At 44.4% G+C, this 18,151-nt stretch overlaps 3 protein-coding genes and 1 long non-coding RNA gene across 4 annotated transcripts; 2 read left to right on the top strand and 2 right to left on the bottom strand.

Moving 5' to 3' along the window:
* Positions 1-368: 368 nt before the first annotated feature.
* On the bottom strand, positions 369-6,204 carry usp12b (ubiquitin specific peptidase 12b). The gene is made up of 10 exons (XM_088294954.1): positions 6,038-6,204; positions 5,063-5,143; positions 4,910-4,993; positions 4,702-4,831; positions 3,388-3,662; positions 2,716-2,792; positions 1,944-2,027; positions 1,677-1,874; positions 1,521-1,599; positions 369-1,441 (listed from the first exon to the last, which is right to left on the bottom strand). Exons 1-10 carry the CDS (start codon positions 6,083-6,085, stop codon positions 1,340-1,342), a joined length of 1,158 nt encoding a protein of 385 aa, XP_088151080.1. The 5' UTR covers positions 6,086-6,204; the 3' UTR covers positions 369-1,339.
* A 3,189-nt stretch (positions 6,205-9,393) lies between these two features.
* On the top strand, positions 9,394-12,370 carry rasl11a (RAS-like, family 11, member A). Its single transcript, XM_088292548.1, has 7 exons — positions 9,394-9,827; positions 10,372-10,511; positions 10,962-11,002; positions 11,072-11,201; positions 11,587-11,662; positions 11,800-11,876; positions 11,945-12,370. Exons 1-7 carry the CDS (start codon positions 9,704-9,706, stop codon positions 12,089-12,091), a joined length of 735 nt encoding a protein of 244 aa, XP_088148674.1. The 5' UTR covers positions 9,394-9,703; the 3' UTR covers positions 12,092-12,370.
* Positions 12,371-12,955: 585 nt separating this feature from the next.
* On the top strand, positions 12,956-17,585 carry LOC148338712 (uncharacterized). The gene is made up of 3 exons (XR_015842784.1): positions 12,956-13,875; positions 13,960-14,557; positions 15,654-17,585. It is a non-coding gene; the product is annotated as an uncharacterized LOC148338712 (long non-coding RNA).
* Positions 13,824-17,950, bottom strand: LOC148338711 (ras-related protein Rab-38). Its single transcript, XM_088292549.1, has 5 exons — positions 17,779-17,950; positions 16,904-17,126; positions 15,642-15,772; positions 15,431-15,580; positions 13,824-14,990 (listed from the first exon to the last, which is right to left on the bottom strand). Exons 2-5 carry the CDS (start codon positions 17,097-17,099, stop codon positions 14,793-14,795), a joined length of 675 nt encoding a protein of 224 aa, XP_088148675.1. The 5' UTR covers positions 17,100-17,126; positions 17,779-17,950; the 3' UTR covers positions 13,824-14,792.
* Between the last annotated feature and the right edge of the window lie 201 nt (positions 17,951-18,151).

The raw sequence follows: 18,151 nt of genomic DNA, 5'->3' as shown, positions 1-18,151 counted from the left end.
AAATACATTTAATTTCAAATGAAAACGAACAAAAGGTTTAAAACAATATATGTCTTTAAAAGAAAATAAAACATTAACAAGGTTTATTCATTTAATTTTTTTCCAGTTTGGCAGGCCGGACTAAAACGTTTAACGGGCCACAAGTGGCCCCCAGGCCGTAGTTTGCCCACACCTGCTCTAAGAAGTGGCGGTTGTGGTACTGATCAATAATTAGTGCTGTGACGCTCCATTCTTTTGTGTATTTTGACCCAATATTGTCAAAGCTTTTTTTTTTTATTTATTTTTTTTACTTATTCAAATTGATTACTGTTGAACCATTCGAGAGCAGCATTTGACGAAATAAAGCACCATAACAATAGTCAAGGCCATATATTAGATGATTGAGTTTAATTATTCATATATTGAATAATTCCACCATGTTTGGTCTCATTTGAAGCACACATTTATTTACGCTTCTGATAATATCTATATATGTACACATGCACACTCTCCCCAAATGAAAGTAAAAGCAAATTTCACATCTCCCAAGGGCCATCAGTGAAGTGTGACAGCCAAGTAAAATGAGTAAAACATTCATGATATCATGAATATTTAAATAACGTCATATGCCTTGATTGAATTTGTGCACTTTGAGTCTTCCCCAAAACGACACGTGTGGCAAGCTAGCATTTCTTCACTTTCGGGGTGAATCCACCAATGCTGAATATTTATTTATGGAACTTTTATTTATCCAGGTAAGGCAACTGACGACAGATTCTCATTTGCAATGCCGACCTGGCTGCAAACGGCAAAGTCAACCAAAATGTGCAGGAGGGGATTGGGGTGAGGGGGGGTCCACTGGACAGTTCAGCACAGCAGTCGTGGAAGGAAGCGTGACTGCCGCCGTGCTCTGATTGGACCCCGTTGCTGTGCCCGAGTTTGCCGTTCGGCAACGGAACGTTCAGAGCGACTGAGTGTCGGGTTAACGCTGGCGTGCCGGAAGCCCTTCAGCGAGGTTAACGCGTGTGAAACGCAACACAAAGACTTCGGAAATTCACGCGAGACCTCTTTGGAGTCACCAGGGAAGGAGGGGCCGCGTGAGCCGTGAGCGTGTCACGAAACGGAATGCTCCCAGCTAATTTCACACGCTCGAATATGCAAACCTAAAAAGAGTCCTGTTAGTCGCTGAGCTCAGGCGTGGCTCGCGGCCGTCTTCCCGGAGGCCGCCGGGATGTCTCAATCAATCCCGGGTGGCGATCTGGCGCTAAACTCCGACTGCGGGGAAAAAAAAAAAAAAAAAAAAGGCCAGACCGCTCTGCTCTCGCGCTCTCCGTCGCTTGAATCTCAACGACGGGCCGCTTCAGTCTCTGGACTGGTAGAAGAGGATGTATCCCGATTCGGAGTTTTTGGAAATGTCAGACGTCAGACCGTAGAACTCCTCGATGGCCTGCGCGTCGATTTTCTGCAGGAAGAACACAAGATTGTTTGAGAAAATGATCCAGTGTTTGGATGAGAGGCAAGACACCGGACGACAGAAGCACCTCGACAATGTCGTCGTCGAAGAGAAGCCAGAAGCCGTGGCTCTTGACGATGGTGATGTAGTGACCTCGGTTGGGCCCGCTGCGGGGGACACGGCACGAGTGAGCCAAACAGAAAGTGTCAGACAAGGCGAGCCGGAGGTCCCAGTTGCGTCCCACCTGCCACAGTGCACCACCACGGCCACCAAGTCGTACATGCGGTCCGGGTTGGTGGCGTCTCCCGACGTGTTGAACAGGCGCAGCTCCAAAGGGAAGACCACGCGGTAGGACAGTTTGGTGTAGCGGTGCAGCTGGTCCATGTACTTGAAGCGTTTCAGGTGCAGCGCCAGGATCATTGGCAGCTTCTTCACTCTCATCCTGAGAAGAGGAAACCTGTCTAACCCGTGCAAAAACTCACCACCAAACACTTGCGAAAGAGCAGCCAACCTTTTTTGGGCTTCCTGTTTGCTGCGGCACTGCTCACAGTAGTACTTGCACTCACTGCACAGAGTCTCCGTGTTGCTGAAGCCCCTGCAAGGTCCAGAGAGGAGACGGTCAAAGAGCCAGTCACATGGACTCCTTAAGATCTATCTACTAGTATGTCTAATTTGTCCTCAATAAATAAGACAATTAAGCGGACGTTGAGAATCACCAGGGAACAATGTTAGAACCACTGTACTTTTCACGAATCATCCATCCATCCATCTTCTGTTCCGCTTCTCCTCACAAGGGGGGGTGCTGGAGCCTATCCCAGCTATCTTCGGGAAGTAGGCGGGGGACACCCTGAACTGGTCGCCAGCCAATTGCAGGGCACACAGAGACGAACAACCATCCGCACTCACACTCATACCTAGGGGCAATTTACAGTGTTCAATCGACCTGCCATGCATGTTTTTGGAGTGTGGGAGGAAACCGGAGTACCCGGAGGAAACCCACGCAAGCACGGGGAGGACATGCAAACTCCACGCAGGATGGCCGGAGCCGGGATCGAACCCACGCCCGATGCTGTCTCTCACTGTGAGGCGGCACCTTTCACTAATCAGGCACCAACAAATTTCAACTTTAATAGTAAACCATTGTTTTGTGTACCACTCGTACATTACAAACTGTAATAATTAACATCTAGTGCTTTCACTAGAAACATAAATTTGGTAACGCTAACTAATGCGGCTTTCTATGACTGCACTAGTACATTCTAGATGAGGATTATTGCCGTCACCTTAGGCAGTGCGTGATAGAAGTGTTCTGCTCCACGTCCACAGACAGATCCAGGAAGTCCTCGTCCTTGCTGCTCACCTGCAACAGTGGTGTGACATCATCATCACCATCACCAGCCACACAGCCTACTAAGACGATTCACTGACTGTAGTTTAGGTACCACAACCGGTGAATTCATCACGTGTGCCGTGGGAAATGATCTAATATCACTGAACTGGACCGAAATTGATTTATTGACGGCAAATAACGTAGTGAGGCAAGCAGGAGTGTTAACTTTGGCATCTTCGTGCCACAGAATTGAGCTGAAGTGAATTTGACGGGTTTCATTTAGACAAAAGTAATGCTTTACGACCATCACGTGGCATTTGGTGCACAAGAAATGTGTTGAATGAGTTGAATAATTTTATTGAGACAAAATTAGTGCATTGCCGCCATCTAGTGCAATCTAAAGGCAATTACAAAGCTTTTGGAGGGAATCAATTTCTTCGATCACGGTATCTTTGGTCATCTATGCCAGACATGTACAGGAACCGGCAGAACAATTCAGGGCTCTTCCAATAATTGGCGTGTTGCCATTGATACAGCCCAATAAAATCTTTTGGTTCAATGACATCGGACCAGATCTCGCTTCATGTCAATTGACATGAGACAGGCGTTATTTCATGTCACTCACCGCTTCACAGTTAAGGCAGCGTGTCTCGTTGGTTAGCGTTCCCTGGAAGATCTCGTGGACCCACGTCTGCTGCGCCTCCTTCCCGCCTTCGCCCTCTCCACCTCCTCCTCCTCCGACGACGACTACCTCGCCGCCTCCTCCGCCGCCATTCTGCACCAGCTTTCCGTTCTGCTGCCCCTCCTGGCTCTTCTCCTCCTGGAGCAAGTCTGCGATGGTGTTGAGGAGGTAGTTGAGGAACTCGTGGGCATCTTGCTGCATGTAGTTGTCGAACAGTTCTGCAGGGAGAAGGCGGGATGCGGTCCAGTCAAGTCCACTTTTATTATCTGGCGCCAAATCACGACAGAAGTTATCTCCAACTCCGGTAATGCATTATTACCAAGTGACATGTGACTCCAGATATGTACATTTTTGAGTAACGACTAATCTAAGGCATGTAATCAGACTACAGTTACTTTTCTAATAAGTAGAATGCATCGACTTCCATATGTAGGTTATTAATATATAATTTAATATAATATAATACAGGCGGACACCTGTACCTAACACTATAGTCCTCAGTGCTCACTAAAGTCAAAGAAATAATTATTCATTATGGAACATAAGAAAGGGAAATTTTACTTGAACAATATTGAAATGCATTGTAGGAGTATCCAACTTGACATTCCCGCCTGAGGGTGTGACATCATCGTTTTCAGCACATTGACGACGCGTGTGTGCATAGATAGCAAGGGAGGAAGGCGAGACAGTCGCGTTTTTAAGATGGAAATACAGTTGCGTTTACATGTTGTTTGACAGCAAAAAAAAAAAGAAAAAAAACAACAAAAAAAAAACATTCAAGGTTTGTTGAACACTCCGTGCTGTTACAGAGTGTTATCTAGCTTCAATAACGGTACATGAAAATTAAAAAACAAAGATTGCTGCGCATATGCACTCAAGCTCAAAGAGAAAGACCAACCAGATTGTGTGAGAGCAGATTTAATCGTTGTAAAAAATTATATTATTATATATTATATTATAAATGTTGATTAGAAATTATTTTCAAAATGTTTAGAGATTATTTTCAAAATATTTTTTAGATGAAATTTAGAAAGTGTGTCTCTAACTTAAATACCTTTCAAAATGAAGTCATCTGTTAAGTAATTAAGTGACTTTTTCAAGATAACTAAACTGTGACAACACTGTCAGTGCAGCACTAATTTTAGGGAGGAGGGAATGATAAATGATTCATCGTTCCCTACTTCATAATCCCTCAATTTTGATCTTATGTTTTAGTCAAGTTTTACATAGTTCACTAAGGAAAAAAAAAGTGCCAACCATTTTCCTTTCTCAGCCGAGAGATGAATTTCTTAGGAGGGATGACTCCCACTTTCTTCTTCTGCGTGGCGATGCTGTTGAAAAGGTCGGCCAGGCAGGTGAGGAGAGACTCCTTACGTCGGGGCTGCACCTGCAAGCGCAAAAATTGGCAGGTGTCAGAGAAGTGAGCCAAGCGGTACTCCGCCAGACTCACTCTACGACGCTTTACCTTGTAAGCCAACACCTTCTCTCTGAACGGGCGACAGAAGTAGAGAGCCTGCAGCACTGAGTTACAGTAGCAGGTGTTGCCAAACTGGGGAACAGAGACATATTTGTTGCAACAAATTGCACATCAAAGTGGAGACAAGAGTGAGATACTGACATTGACCAAGCCAAAATAGTGCTCATTCACGGGAAACTGTTCTGGTCCAATCTCCTTCTCCAAGGCAGAGGCATTGGCGCCCTGTGGAGGACAAAAAAAAATATTCAGAAGGAGTGAGTCCAATTAAGTGTAAATTTGTGTGAAATGGCCATTTTTATTAGTAACCCGTTGGCCAATTAAAGGGCTTCCCAAGTCGCAGACGAAAGCAAATAGCCGGTGAAAGATGCTGAGATATAATCAAGTCACACCAACCAGACTTATCAGTTTGGAAAAACTGTCATTTTGAGGAAATATTGTCACCTTGCTGCACAAAGCTATTATTATTTTTATTATGTCGTATGAATGACAACACGGGTTATTCATAGCATTTGCCATCGAGTGCAAGAGCATTTTATTGTTTTGTCTGTCACAATATTGTAAATAGATGACGCAGATGATGAAGCTAAATTGTTGGCAAGCAACCCGTCATTTTCGGATCATTAATCAAATAAAATTAGGTGATTGGGTGACTCCTCACGGCAGATTGGGAATCCGAGTCCTAAAGACAACAAGTACACTTCGGACTCTTATTTCCTTTTCAACTTTGACCTTATCATGAAGCACATGTTGATCAGCAACTCCCAAAGCTCGTTTCGTCCGCCTTCTCCACGCGTGGAAACATTACAGCTTCCATCACATGACAGGCGGTGGAAATCATGATCGTGCTAACGTCCAACCCAACATGAATGGCAAGGGAAGAGCGAGAAACAACTTTAACCCAAAACGTAGAGTCACAGAGCGGTGGATACGAGCATTAAAGTGCTGCGGGGCTCACTGACGTCCCCGCTTCTGGTATGTATACAAAGCGAAAGTAGTGCTTAAAGCATTAAAAGTGTGTTGTTGTTATTGTGTAGTGGGTGTTTAGCAAGCAGGCTAGTGCGGCGGCTAGCTTATCGCCCACAGCAAAGAGCGGAGCCCAAAATGCCAAATTCTTACCATCGTACAAATCGAAGCGATCTTTCGGACTGTCATCAGTATTTCCATCCGTGCGCCGCCATGTTGGACCAAACCCTGACGGTGAAATGTCCACTGTCCTGCCGAAGAGGCTGTCCAGTTCCGGGAGAGGCTGGAATGATTCGAGGCTTCAATGCTTCAAAGCTTACTTTGCCCCGTACGCACCATGCACATGGAGAAGATGACGCCTAAAACGCTACAACGCACGTCCGCGGTGCCGCCACATTGGATGTGGCAATGTAATAAAAAAATCCCTTTTTTATCTTTCGATTGACTTGAATTTATTACTCCGATTAATGGCAAAGTCTGTATTTTCATTTCTTATTGGATCTAATTTAGAGGGGAAGTAAAAAAACCTCATATAATGTGCATATAATGTGTGATAAGTGTGAATGTGTTCAAAATTACCCAAATCACATTCAAACTCGCGTTAAATGGAAGTCAGCACACAACTGTCATCTTTTAGTACGGTGAAGGTTTTGTGCTGACACTGATGTTTTTTTTAGGTTTTTTTTATTGCAATCCAATCAACACAACATTACAAACAACATGCAACATCAAACAAAATAACATACACATATAAAAAAAACAACATTCATGACAAGCAGAGACTAGCCCCAACTCTGCTAAGCCACGCGTCTTCAAAAAAATTGATGACGTGGAGAGTTAAAATCACCAGATTGTTTGCCGCCACATCCAATATGGCGGAGGGCGGATGTATGGCCAAATCAAAGCCAAGTTGTCTGCGTAAATATTCTACATCCATTATTAAGGTTTCGATTGCCCGGGTTACTACGGTTATCAAGTTGGACAGGGCACGCCTTTTTCCCTTCACTCGAGTGAAATGAACAATTCCTTTCCTTTCACAACTATAGTTGCTTGACTATTCATATCGCCCCCCCTCTTCCTCCACACATCTCAAATAGCATTTCACACAATTTATTTATATATTAATTTTTAATGACAATTGTTTTATTTTGATGGTAATTTAAGAAAACTTCCTGCTGTGTTCGCAATGTGGAACTTGATGCCACAACTTGCCATGCTGTGACAAATTGGAGAGAGTTCGTATAAATTTTGGACAAGGATAGAAAACGCAGGTGGTGCCGAAACAACATCTACTGTTGCTTTACTTCATATTGGTCGTATTGCTAGCTGACAACCAACCAGAGTGATCAATTGTCACTGACGGCTGACGCCATTTTGAAAACTACGATCACTGGCCCATTCATTTACATCACATCAAAAACCACAATGACTCAAAAATCTCTTCATTCTTAAAAGTTCGAAATGTTTCTTTTTACTTAGCTTTGTTCCTTTTATTATGAGCATGTGTGCAAGATTGGTATATTTGTGTGCGTTTGATTACAGAAAACTGTGACTGTGGATGGTATGATAAAAAGTGACTTCTCAGCCATGTTCTTGACGTGTGATGGAGTGATAGTCATGATTTAATAAGAAAATAAATATAAAGTTATGGCATGGCTATATTCATTTTGATTATTGCCACCTTGTTTAAAAATTATCAGAAAAGTCACAGCTGTCCGAATATTCCCTTTGGTGTGGGTGTGGCCTAGAGTGTCAAGCATTGACCCCGGCCCCCACGCGAACAGAGGCAAAGCACCACAGACTGCAAGCATGGTCGCAGTGAAAACATGGGCTGACTTTTTACTAATAAGGACATCTTCTATATGATTAAGTGGAATGGAGTGGATTATGACACACAACAGAGCAGCATGTTGGCGAAATTTGGTGTGTTTTTTTTGTTTTGTTTTTAATTCTTTCCATGTTTTTAATTTGGTGTGACTCGTTGGATTAAAATGTTTTTCAGAGTGCAAGTGGTAATAAATCGCTTTTGTGTGATCCTAGATAATGGGCTGTTTTTTTGCTGGGGTCAAGTCAGTAAACTAGAAGTGCACTTGAGGACTTTTTCATTGTCTCAACTCAACTTTATTTATATATTGCTTTGGCAACAGCCGCAGCTGTAATTAAGTGTTTTACAGAAGATGACATCTTACATTTACAAGATAAAGTGTTTCATTATATAATGGCTGGATGGATATCGCGATCATAATAAACGCCCCCCGCTCCCATTCCTGCATTGTTGTTTGAAGAAGTTAAAGATGAAAGAGGAGAGATTCACCAGTGGATCTGGGACGGGATGACAATTCCTTCACTCGTGACGGAGGCAGACGCGCTACGTTTGAAGATTGTAGACGGAGTTTGTCTTAATGAGGACCATGGGCAGTGAGGTTGAGGTCTGTCGTGGGTGCAACGGACAAGCGGCGTACATGAAGATCCCGATGAAGCAAGTGGAACGCGAGATTAAGAAGGCTTTCAAGGAGCTTCGTTGCTTCCTGCTGGTTGAGGTTGAGGGCAGGGTTTGTCTGGTGTGAGGGAGGAAGAACCGAGGGAGAGCCGGAGGACGACGGAGACTTATAAAAATATACAAAAGATTTCCAGTGAGCTTGCTTATTTTTGCGTGATGAAATTCATCTGCAAATAATTCCACTTGCAGTTTGCGTTCCGACTCAAAGTCAGTGATGTTTTGTACACTAGTTATTCTCCTAAAATGGTATTTTAAATGGATTGATCTGTTCAATAAACAGAAAAATAAAAATAAAAAAATGGAATTAATATTATTGAGTAAGAAATAATTCAATCTGGGTGAAATGTCATGCTGTAGTTTGCCAACATTTCATAAAATAATTAAATGTGACTTTAATTATTGAGCTTTTTTTTTATTTTTTTCAATCCTTATTTCAATATTGAAATATTTTTTTCAATTCAATATTTTGCTCTGTGAATACATACTGTAATAACTGTGTAATTATTTCAAGTTGTATATTTAAATATTTATTAAAACGTCAATACATGTCAATATTTGATTCAGTATTGTTTCACTGTTTTTAAAAAAGGAATATTCAATACCACTTTTTTTCAAAATGATACCAGTACGAGTGTTCACTCTTTGAGAACTCATCGATACAGAGTAATTCTGACGTATAAATTTTAATTCAACACAATGACAAAAACTGGTAAACAAAAAAACTTTTTTTTTTCTGATTCGACAATGTGTCAAACCTTGAAATTGGTATCAGTACGGATGTCATGTATTATTATTATTATTATTTTTTTTTTTTAATTTTATAATTCCTCACTATTTATTTATAAATACACAATATTTATTTAATGACTTAACTCTTAAAATTTCACTTCAAAATATATCCCCACCACGTAGCTCCGCCTCTGAAATCAACCAAAAATGGGCTTTGAAAAAAACTTTTCCTTTTTGGGGCGGTCCATTGAATGAAGTTTGCCTCCTCCTCGTCCTCCTCTTCCTCGTCATTCTCCCTGCACCGTGCAGTGCTCATTGCCCCGTGCGCACGATCCTCCCGCCTCCACCCGGACTGGCCTGGAGCTTGTATTCGCTTTTGGAGCATTACCGCATGCGTTTGGCGCAGCTTTCAAGTGTTGCCCTGCAAGCAGAAGCAGATCCAAGGATAAGCGAGCTGGGACGTTCTGGGAATACTGGACTGACTTGTCTTCGGCGCTGTGAGGAGGAAGAGGAGGAGGGTGGTCTCTTTCCCACACGGAGCCGAGGTCAATGCTGCTGGTTGGAGCGACCCCTTCCCTGCACCGGGAGCCATGAACAACAGCGGCTCCGCCAACTTTCTGCTGCTGCCCATCCCCGAGTACCCGATACCGGACTGCGTGCCAAACAAGACGGTGAAAATCGTGGTGCTCGGGGCAAGCAACGTCGGAAAAACTGGTGAGTGAGTCCAATGCAAATGTTTGAATTGCCAGCTGGGTTCAAGTGTGACAAGTGAGGGATGATATTAATTCCTTCCTCTGGGATTACTGAGGGTTTATTGCAAGGGGGGTGTTCAAAACCTTCTCCAAAGATCGTTCGTATCTTGAATCGCATCAAAATACATTTTTTCAACATTTTTCTTTGACGAGAAAAAAATGCATTAATGTACAAACCGTTTTCACACATTGCATATGATTTATTGTGAAGCGACACGACCCGAGTCTCATAATTGGTGATGTCAGGCTGCAAAAGACCACCTGGTCTTCGTTTGGACCCCCCCCCCCCCCGGTTTATTTTCACTCAATGAACTTTTTATTGTCATTTTCCTCGTGTATTCGATGACCTGCCCTGGTGATCGTTGCATCAGTTTTCCACTTGGGACTTTGAACCTGTTTGTTTGAGACTCTTCCCAAAAAGGGAAATTCCGGTTTCGCTGACAACAAACGGTGACACGGAGGTCATCGCATTTGTTTTCTAAAAGCTCGCTCTGATTTTTTTCCAGCTCTCATCGTCAGGTTTCTGACAAAACGCTTTATTGGAGACTATGAAGCCAACACAGGTGCGCTCTACTCCCGAAAGGTCACCCTGGACGGTGAGGAGGTGTCACTTCAGATCCAGGACACGCCCTGCGTGGCTCTGCAGGTACGCGCTGGGTGCTTCCCGTCAGGGCCGTGCTGTTGACAGATAAGCGACATGCCACTTTCTGTTTGTGCACACTTATCTCCAAGTGAGGTCAGGAATGTGAAGGGACAGGATGTGATTTTTAGGCCGTTCCGCCGGCTCGCCGTCACTTTCGGGGGAGCAGCGTGTTTACAAAGCCGGGTCCTCTGAGACGCTTGCTTCCGACGTTGGCACGATAACGAGGGCTGAGGAAGCCCCTCCTTGTGGCGCCATGGCGGGCTGTGGAACTTTGATGCCACCACACGAGTCGCTAAGGGCTTCCTGTCAATTTTTGCAAAACCGTTTCACACTCTTAATATCCCGTCTATAAATTGACTTCAATTCTCATGGAAAAGTTCCTGTCATTTTGCCGCCCGACCCTCCACAGACATGTCCTCCATTCCCAAACACTTGATGATTATTTGTGCGCAGGACGACGCCGAGGGCCTCTACTGCCAGGAGCAGATCAACAGGTCAGGCGACCGCCGGCGCACGCGTGTTGACTTTGCGAACGCTTTGCTGACACGCTTTCCAACCGGCAGGTCCATCTACTGGGCCGACGGCTACGTGCTGGTCTTCTCCATCACGGACCACAGCAGCTATCGCACCATCCGGCCACTGTACCAACACGTCAGACGCATCCACCCCTCGGGAAACATTCCCGTCATACTGGTCAGTGGCAAGTTTGGATGCCAACCAGTGCTGCTTCCGCTCGACCGTATATTTTTTTTTTAACTTCCTACTCATTCACTGCAAGCCCAGATAAAATGAATGTACTTTTTGACGGCTTTATCCGTCAATGGTACTGAATGAGTTTATGTATGAAATCCTCAAAGGCAAATTCAGTGTAATGGCTACAGCATCATCTCGAAACATGACATGAGACGCCATTTTGGATTGATTTCAGGAACCAGGTCTTGGAATTCCGAACACTTTCCTAACATGACACAGCCCGCCACTGCTACTTTTCTCATGCTCGTCCTCCCAGACTGTTGCGTCCCTGCAGGTGAGCCTTTGATAATCCCGCTAATCTGATGTGCTGCGTAATCTGTTGCAGATCGGCAACAAGAGTGACCTGCTTCGAGCGCGGCAAGTGCCGGCGGACGAAGGCGAGACGTTAGCGTCCTCTCTAGGTGGGAGCCGCTTACTGCGTATTTTGCGTGATGTGGTTCCGTCAGGATTGAAAAAGAATTTGTCCAATTGGAGAGATGATGGGGGGGGGGAAAGTGCTTGCGGCGAAAATAGACGTGAATCCTGCGCCTTCCCGCAGGCGGCGTTTACTTTGAGGCCTCAGCCAGGGAGAACCACGAGGGCGTCCACACGGCTTTCCTGCAGCTGTGTCACGAGGTGCGCTTCCATTAGCCGATGCCCGGTGGATGTTTTTGTTTGTGGGTCACGTGATGTCTGTGGCGCAGGTGTCCCGGGCGTTGGGCGGAGGAAACGGCGAGAAGCGAAGAGGAGGTCTCCACCTCGCCCGGCCCAAATCTCCCAACATGCAGGAGCTGAAGAGGAGATTCAGGCAGGTCCTCTCCTCCAAAGTCAAATCGACAACTGCTCTCTGACGGCACGGGAGAAGCCGCATCACCGCGGAGAGGCGCCCCAGGACATTTTTTTTTTTTTCAGTATTTTTGTTAAGAGCACAATCTGTCGGCATCAGGCAGCCGGATCGAGATTCATGTGTACTTTCCAGAAGCGGCCGTCTCCTCTCGGTGCGGTTTTGGACGAAGCTGTGAGCAGGCACGCTCAGATTCCCGGCCTGCTAGGATGAGAACTTACTTTTGTGAAATGTTCACTGTCGTCTTTTTGTCTTCTCTGCAACAAATGAAGTACGATTGAAATAATTTGGCGTGGTTTTTTTTCTTGTTTTTTTTAAAATTCTATATCGTTTTAGATCCAGTTGGATGAAAACGAATAATCATGGTAAACGGCGACCCCCGAGGATGGAAAAAGTTGCAAAGAAGATGAAAAATAGAAGTGACCCCGATCATATCGTGCTACGAGGCTAAAGCGGAAAGTTAAGCCTAACAAAACAAACCATAGTGACAAGTCTGGAATCAAGCCGGCCTTCCACTTTTTTTTTTTTTTTTTTTTTTTTTGGGGCTCGGACTGGCCCATCCAATGAAAACATTCATCGTCACCCGCTGTCAGCTCATCTCACGTTACGCGCACTTCTCAATCCCACGCAAATGTTTCCAATGGAAGCACACGAACCAAACAAACAAACTGCTTTTACTGTCACTAAAAGAAAGAAAGGAGTTCGAACATGGTGTGTGTGTTGTGCGTGCAAGCTGGACATTCTCATGACCTCCTAGGAGCCCCCCCAAATTGCCATTTTTCTTCTTCTGGAATGTGGCTGGCTTGCTGAGCCTCTTCCTGAAACCCTTCACTGCACACGCTCGTACACGTGACCCCCCCCCCCCCCCCCCCTCCAACTCGGGACCTTCTTTTCCCTTTGACCCTGAAAGGGCAGCCAGGCTCCAGGAGAAGAATGCGAGGAAAGGCGCCGATAAAAATCATTCAAAGTCCAGAGAGGCCAATTGATTAACACGGAGAAACAGATGTGGGTGTGTACTTTGCATTTATTAGAGGGCAGCTAATGTGACATTTATGAGGTCACATTTTGGAATGGAGCACTCGTGTAATGTTCCCTTTTTGGGCCGAGGCAGTAAGCACCCAAGATGAAAACGGGAAACGTTTGGTGATCAGAACATTTGGGAAAAGTGGTTAAATCTATCGCTGGTTGCTCACGTTAGCAGGTTCGATAGAATTTTCTATTTGGGCTTCGGTCCGGCGACCGCTGTAGAAATGTTGAAATCTCGATTTAAGATTTATTATTTCGACGGTCTCGCATTCGGTTAAATAACACTTAGTATGCAAATTGGCTCTTGCTCAGAACCACACCTGACATCTGGATTTTGGCCTGTTTTATTGCCGCTTCTCCACTCTCCTCGTCATCTCACATATAAAGGCGTCGACTTGTATGCGTAGCGTTTTTCTGATTGTTTCAAGGAACGGGAAAAGACGAAAAAAAAAGCCCAATAGTAGACAAAAAGCATACATCTGCTTCCCAAGTTGTGGGAAAACACTTCATCAAGAAGCAGTGTGGCTGACACAAGCCAGCTGTGTGTGTGTGTGGGTGTGTGCGTGTGTGTGCGTGGGTGTGTACTAAAATTAAGTGGACCTCACAATTGGCAAAGACGAGTATGTGTGTGTGTGTGTGTGTGTGTTGGAAGAAACAGGAAGTGAAGAGGCTAACCAGAGCCCACTGAGGGCGATTGCAAGGTGTGAGATTCCAGCGGGCGAATTTGGGAAAATGAGAAGAACCAAAAGGAGTTGAACGTTTGGGGTCTGTAAATATATTAGCAGTGACTTTGAAATGTTTAGACTTTGTGGCGCGTACTTAAGTTGTGTCTATTTTTGCCTCTCCCAGGAGGCAACACGTTTCCTCCTCTTCCCACGATACCAACATGTCGGCGGGGGCTTCAAGCTGACTTGTGAGCAGTTTTTTATCGGAAAGGTGCAAAAAGGTAAGTTTGATTTGAATGTGATTTGTCAACAATGATGTCACAGAACGTCAAGCTAAATTTCACCAAAAATCCAGATGTTGGGGTAAGTAGGGAATTTGCCTCTACGCATTCATCAATCCCTAATCTCTGATTTAGACATTTCCATCTGATATGAAAAACAATTAGTGATGTCATTGCATTTGCATAATTACAACACGTCAGCTGGTGGATCGTCCGCAATTAATATCAAACAAATAGAGAGTGCTGTGCTTGAGGAGAAGCGCAAATAATTTTTGTTGATTTTAAATAAATGGAAATGCAATTAATCCGTTGCAGCCCCTCCCCCCCAAAAACAACACCATAATTAGTTTTTTTACGTATTTTTTCATAAGAGACATTACACTTAACTGTATTGTAGTGTATGTAAAATCAGAGTAATAACATTTGCTTTCCACTTAAGATGCAAACGCAGAAAATGAGAGCCCAAAAACAAGACTGTGCCCAAATGTTCTTCTTTTGGAGGTAAGAAAAGCAACTTAATGGTGAATCAGCGCCACCTACTGATGTTGTCCATCCACTGCAAGGAAACAAATGTGAATTGATGTTGTGAAGTGTGCTGGCGCCATCTAGCAATCGGGGTCAGAAGTGCACCGCGCTGCTGTATTGAAATCTTTGCGCCGCTCCAGATGAAAAGCGTCCATAGCAACGAGATAAATAAATAGACATTTAAATGTAGCATCGGTGTTTTGCTAGAGATTCAGTCGCCATGTTTGTCACGGGCCTTGAGTGCGGAACATCCGGAGCATCCGGACAGCGGTCTGTCGCTGGCACCGTAGTCAAAGCGCGGCAGCACCAAGACGCCCCCGTCTGTCTCGCTCCTGTTCGCACGTTCCTCCTCGGCCGCCATGATGTTCTTCACCAGGCACAAAATGGCCGCGTCGATGTTGGTGTTGTCCTGCAGACGGACGACGATTCCCAATCACTCATTGGCTACTCCCACATGACTCTAAAGCGGTTTCACGCCGCATGCAAAAAGTCTACACACCCCTGTTCAAGCGCCAGAGTTTTGGGTGTTGAAAAATGAGACTGTGTGACCAATTATATTTCAAATTGAACTTTTTGTGAGGTGAAGTCAAAGTGAAATCATGCGGTTGCATAAGTGTGCACACCCTCTTGTAACTGGGATTTGGCTGTGTTCCACTGACATTCAGTCTGTTAAATGGGAGTGTATGAAGTTCAGCTGTTCTCGTAGGCTTTCCTGGACTCGTTTTTCTTTTTCTTTTGCTATCCACTTGACATAAAGAACCACATCATTCATTAAAAAAAAATCCCTCTTTAGTCAAATTAACAGTTTTGGACTTAATGACTTCCCGGGTGGAGGACATCCAGTCTTACCTTGGCTGAGGTTTCAAACCAGTCCACAAAGCCGTAATCCTTGGAGAAATTCTCCAGTTTGGGGAGTTTGGGACACAAACCGAGGAGCCGCTGGTCACACTTGTTGGCCAACAGGACAGCCGGAACTGGCCTCCCGTTGCTTAGGGCAACCTGACAACGACAACAACAACATGAGGAAAATGCACGCCAGTTTTCCTTCTTGTTATTTCACCTTTGAGTCCAGGTCTCCTTTCCACTTGAGGACAGCCTGGAAGGTGGAGATCCGGGTCATGTCGAAGACGACCAGCGCGCCGACGGCCTCTTTGTAGTAAACGCGGGTCATGTTGCCGTATCGCTCCTGTCCTTTGCGTGGGAGAAGGAAGGATGAGGTTGGCATCAAGGTCCAAAGACGGTTTCGATTCCAAAAGATGATGGGAACGTCTTGCAAACGCTCGCATGTGACAGTCACAGCGCTCATGTGAGCTCGGAAAACATTCTAATGTCATTTGCATAAATGGGTACATTGCTTAACATCTCGTGGAAATAAAGTACGCCTTTGTTTCCATCTGATTGCTACGTTGCAGAAAACCTGATGGAGCGTCGGGACTGGGGTCAGGTATGTGGCCGTTCAAATTTGGGGCCTAATTCTGCTTTTGTCAACAATGTGGATGAGACAAATTGGTTTCCACATTTTTCTTAATTTACCAAGGTAGAAGCCCAGATCGCAAAAGCGTTCACACTCTTAATTTAAGTCAAGAAAATTTCACCAGATGTTACCGTCTCAGTAAAATGTACTCATTCCTTATCAACGAACAGAGAAGAGCATCTTAGGAAAATGCACCTTTTGTTTTTTTGTGAATGTATAGACGAGCCTCTATCGTGGACTGTAACGGGTTCCGCATGCTGCCAATCTAGCGGCTGTACTAACACAAACACGCGACCCTGTTCTCAAAAAAAAAAAAGCTTGTCACCATGTCGACTTGCAACATGCGTCGTCATGGCCAGGAGACTTCCGCTTTGTGGCGAGCTGTCGCTCAAGCCATGAGAAAATCATCGCTGTGTTAGAACTTAGAGCCACAGGTATTTAGAATGGTGCCCAAGAATATACCCAAAGGCATTTTCTTTATCCTCTGCAAAAAATAACTATTATTACGACAGTTTAGTGAGTCACTTAAAGTAGTTGTGAAAGTCTTTTTTTATTTGTCTTTATGACTGTATTATACTGACCCCCAGTGGTGAAAAGGTGCACACCAAAAGGAGTTGCCGTGAATGATGAAAATCTTTACGTAACAATATAATTTGGTTATTATTCTATGGTTATCAGCATCAAATTATGCAGTGTTAATTGTTCCTTGCTAAAATCACATTACAAGATTTTTTGGGGAGAATACTGATTTGCTATACAAGTACATGCAGTGTTTTATCTACAGTCTTTTCTGTTTGGATGATTTCTGCTTAGTTGGGAAAGTTGAAAAAAAAAGTGTCGCAACGCACCGGCAATGTCCCACAGCTGTAGACGTACCACCGTGCCGTGGTCCCACTGGAGCACTTTGAGAGCAAAGTCCACGCCGATGGTGGCCCGGTAATGCTGGGAGAACACCTGGTGCACGTAACGCTTGATGATGGAGGTCTTGCCCACCCCCAGGTCGCCGATGACCAGCACTTTGAGGAGACGCTGCTGCGGCTGCATGGCCGAGGCTCAAATGCCGCGACGACTCTAATGTGAGGAGACGGGTCACTCACAAGAACACTTTTTCACTCCAAAATTTGAGATACGAGCAAGCTTCATATACTTCATATAAGAAATGTTGTAGCTTCAGTGCAATGTCTGAGTCCTGTTGGTGATAGTGGTGGCAATGTCTATTATCGAGTTGTTGAAGAGATGTATAGCTCGAGGGATGCTTCCCACCCTGCCACCCCCGCAGGTTGATGCCCGAGTTCGCCCTCCCATTATCCACCCCCACAGCACGCCACTGAACAGTGTAAACTGTAAAGTATGTAGTAAATGACGAGGAATATGGGCAAGAAAATAGTAGACAGATTCAAAAATTATTAATAGCGGTACACACGTGTTGTTGTGACTTTTGGCTTGTCAATAATTAGAGCTTATAAAATAATTAAATTTCTTTACAGTCTATTATATTTACTCCAAAGCTGTGCTGTTTGACTTGATTAAAAACGCTTAACCCCACCCCCCCCAAAAAATATTTTGGGGTGTCTGGAACACATTCTTGACATTTCAATTCATTTCAATTAGGAACTTTAATTTGACAACTAAATTGAGTTATGTGCTTCGCCACGGAAAAATTTCAACTCGTAAGTCAAAGTTGCCCTGTAATTGCTGTTAGTATTGTTGAGGACAAACTTACTTTTATGGTGAGTCTATTTGCAAAACGTTACGAGTTCCAAAAAGAAGAAGAAGAAGCAGCTGCAGCATAAGAAGAAGTTAAAGTTGCTCCTTGCACCAAGTGAAAGAGACAAAATGGAGTTGTAATTTTATTATCTATTTAGCCTGCGGTTTGTGTGCACGTCCTCTACCACGGCCGCGCCCCCTGTCTGTCACCACCTATGACGTCAATCGTATGTTCGAGTTCGGAATGAACTACATATCCCAGATGTGTGTTTACTTCCGGGGTGGCGCAAAAGTCGTGCGCATAAGCAACGTGCGTTATACACATTTTATTTTAATTTGTTTTGCCGTTTAAAGTTGTTCAGTTTTTTTTAGATGCTCACTTCTTGATG

This window comes from Idiotropiscis lumnitzeri, chromosome 4 (genome assembly GCF_059441095.1).
Source record: "Idiotropiscis lumnitzeri isolate Australia: NSW breed Sydney's pygmy pipehorse chromosome 4, RoL_Ilum_1.0, whole genome shotgun sequence".
NCBI lineage: Eukaryota > Metazoa > Chordata > Actinopteri > Syngnathiformes > Syngnathidae > Idiotropiscis > Idiotropiscis lumnitzeri.
The sequence above is the reverse complement of the archived record's forward strand: the minus strand, read 5'-3'. Positions and strand labels throughout refer to the sequence as shown.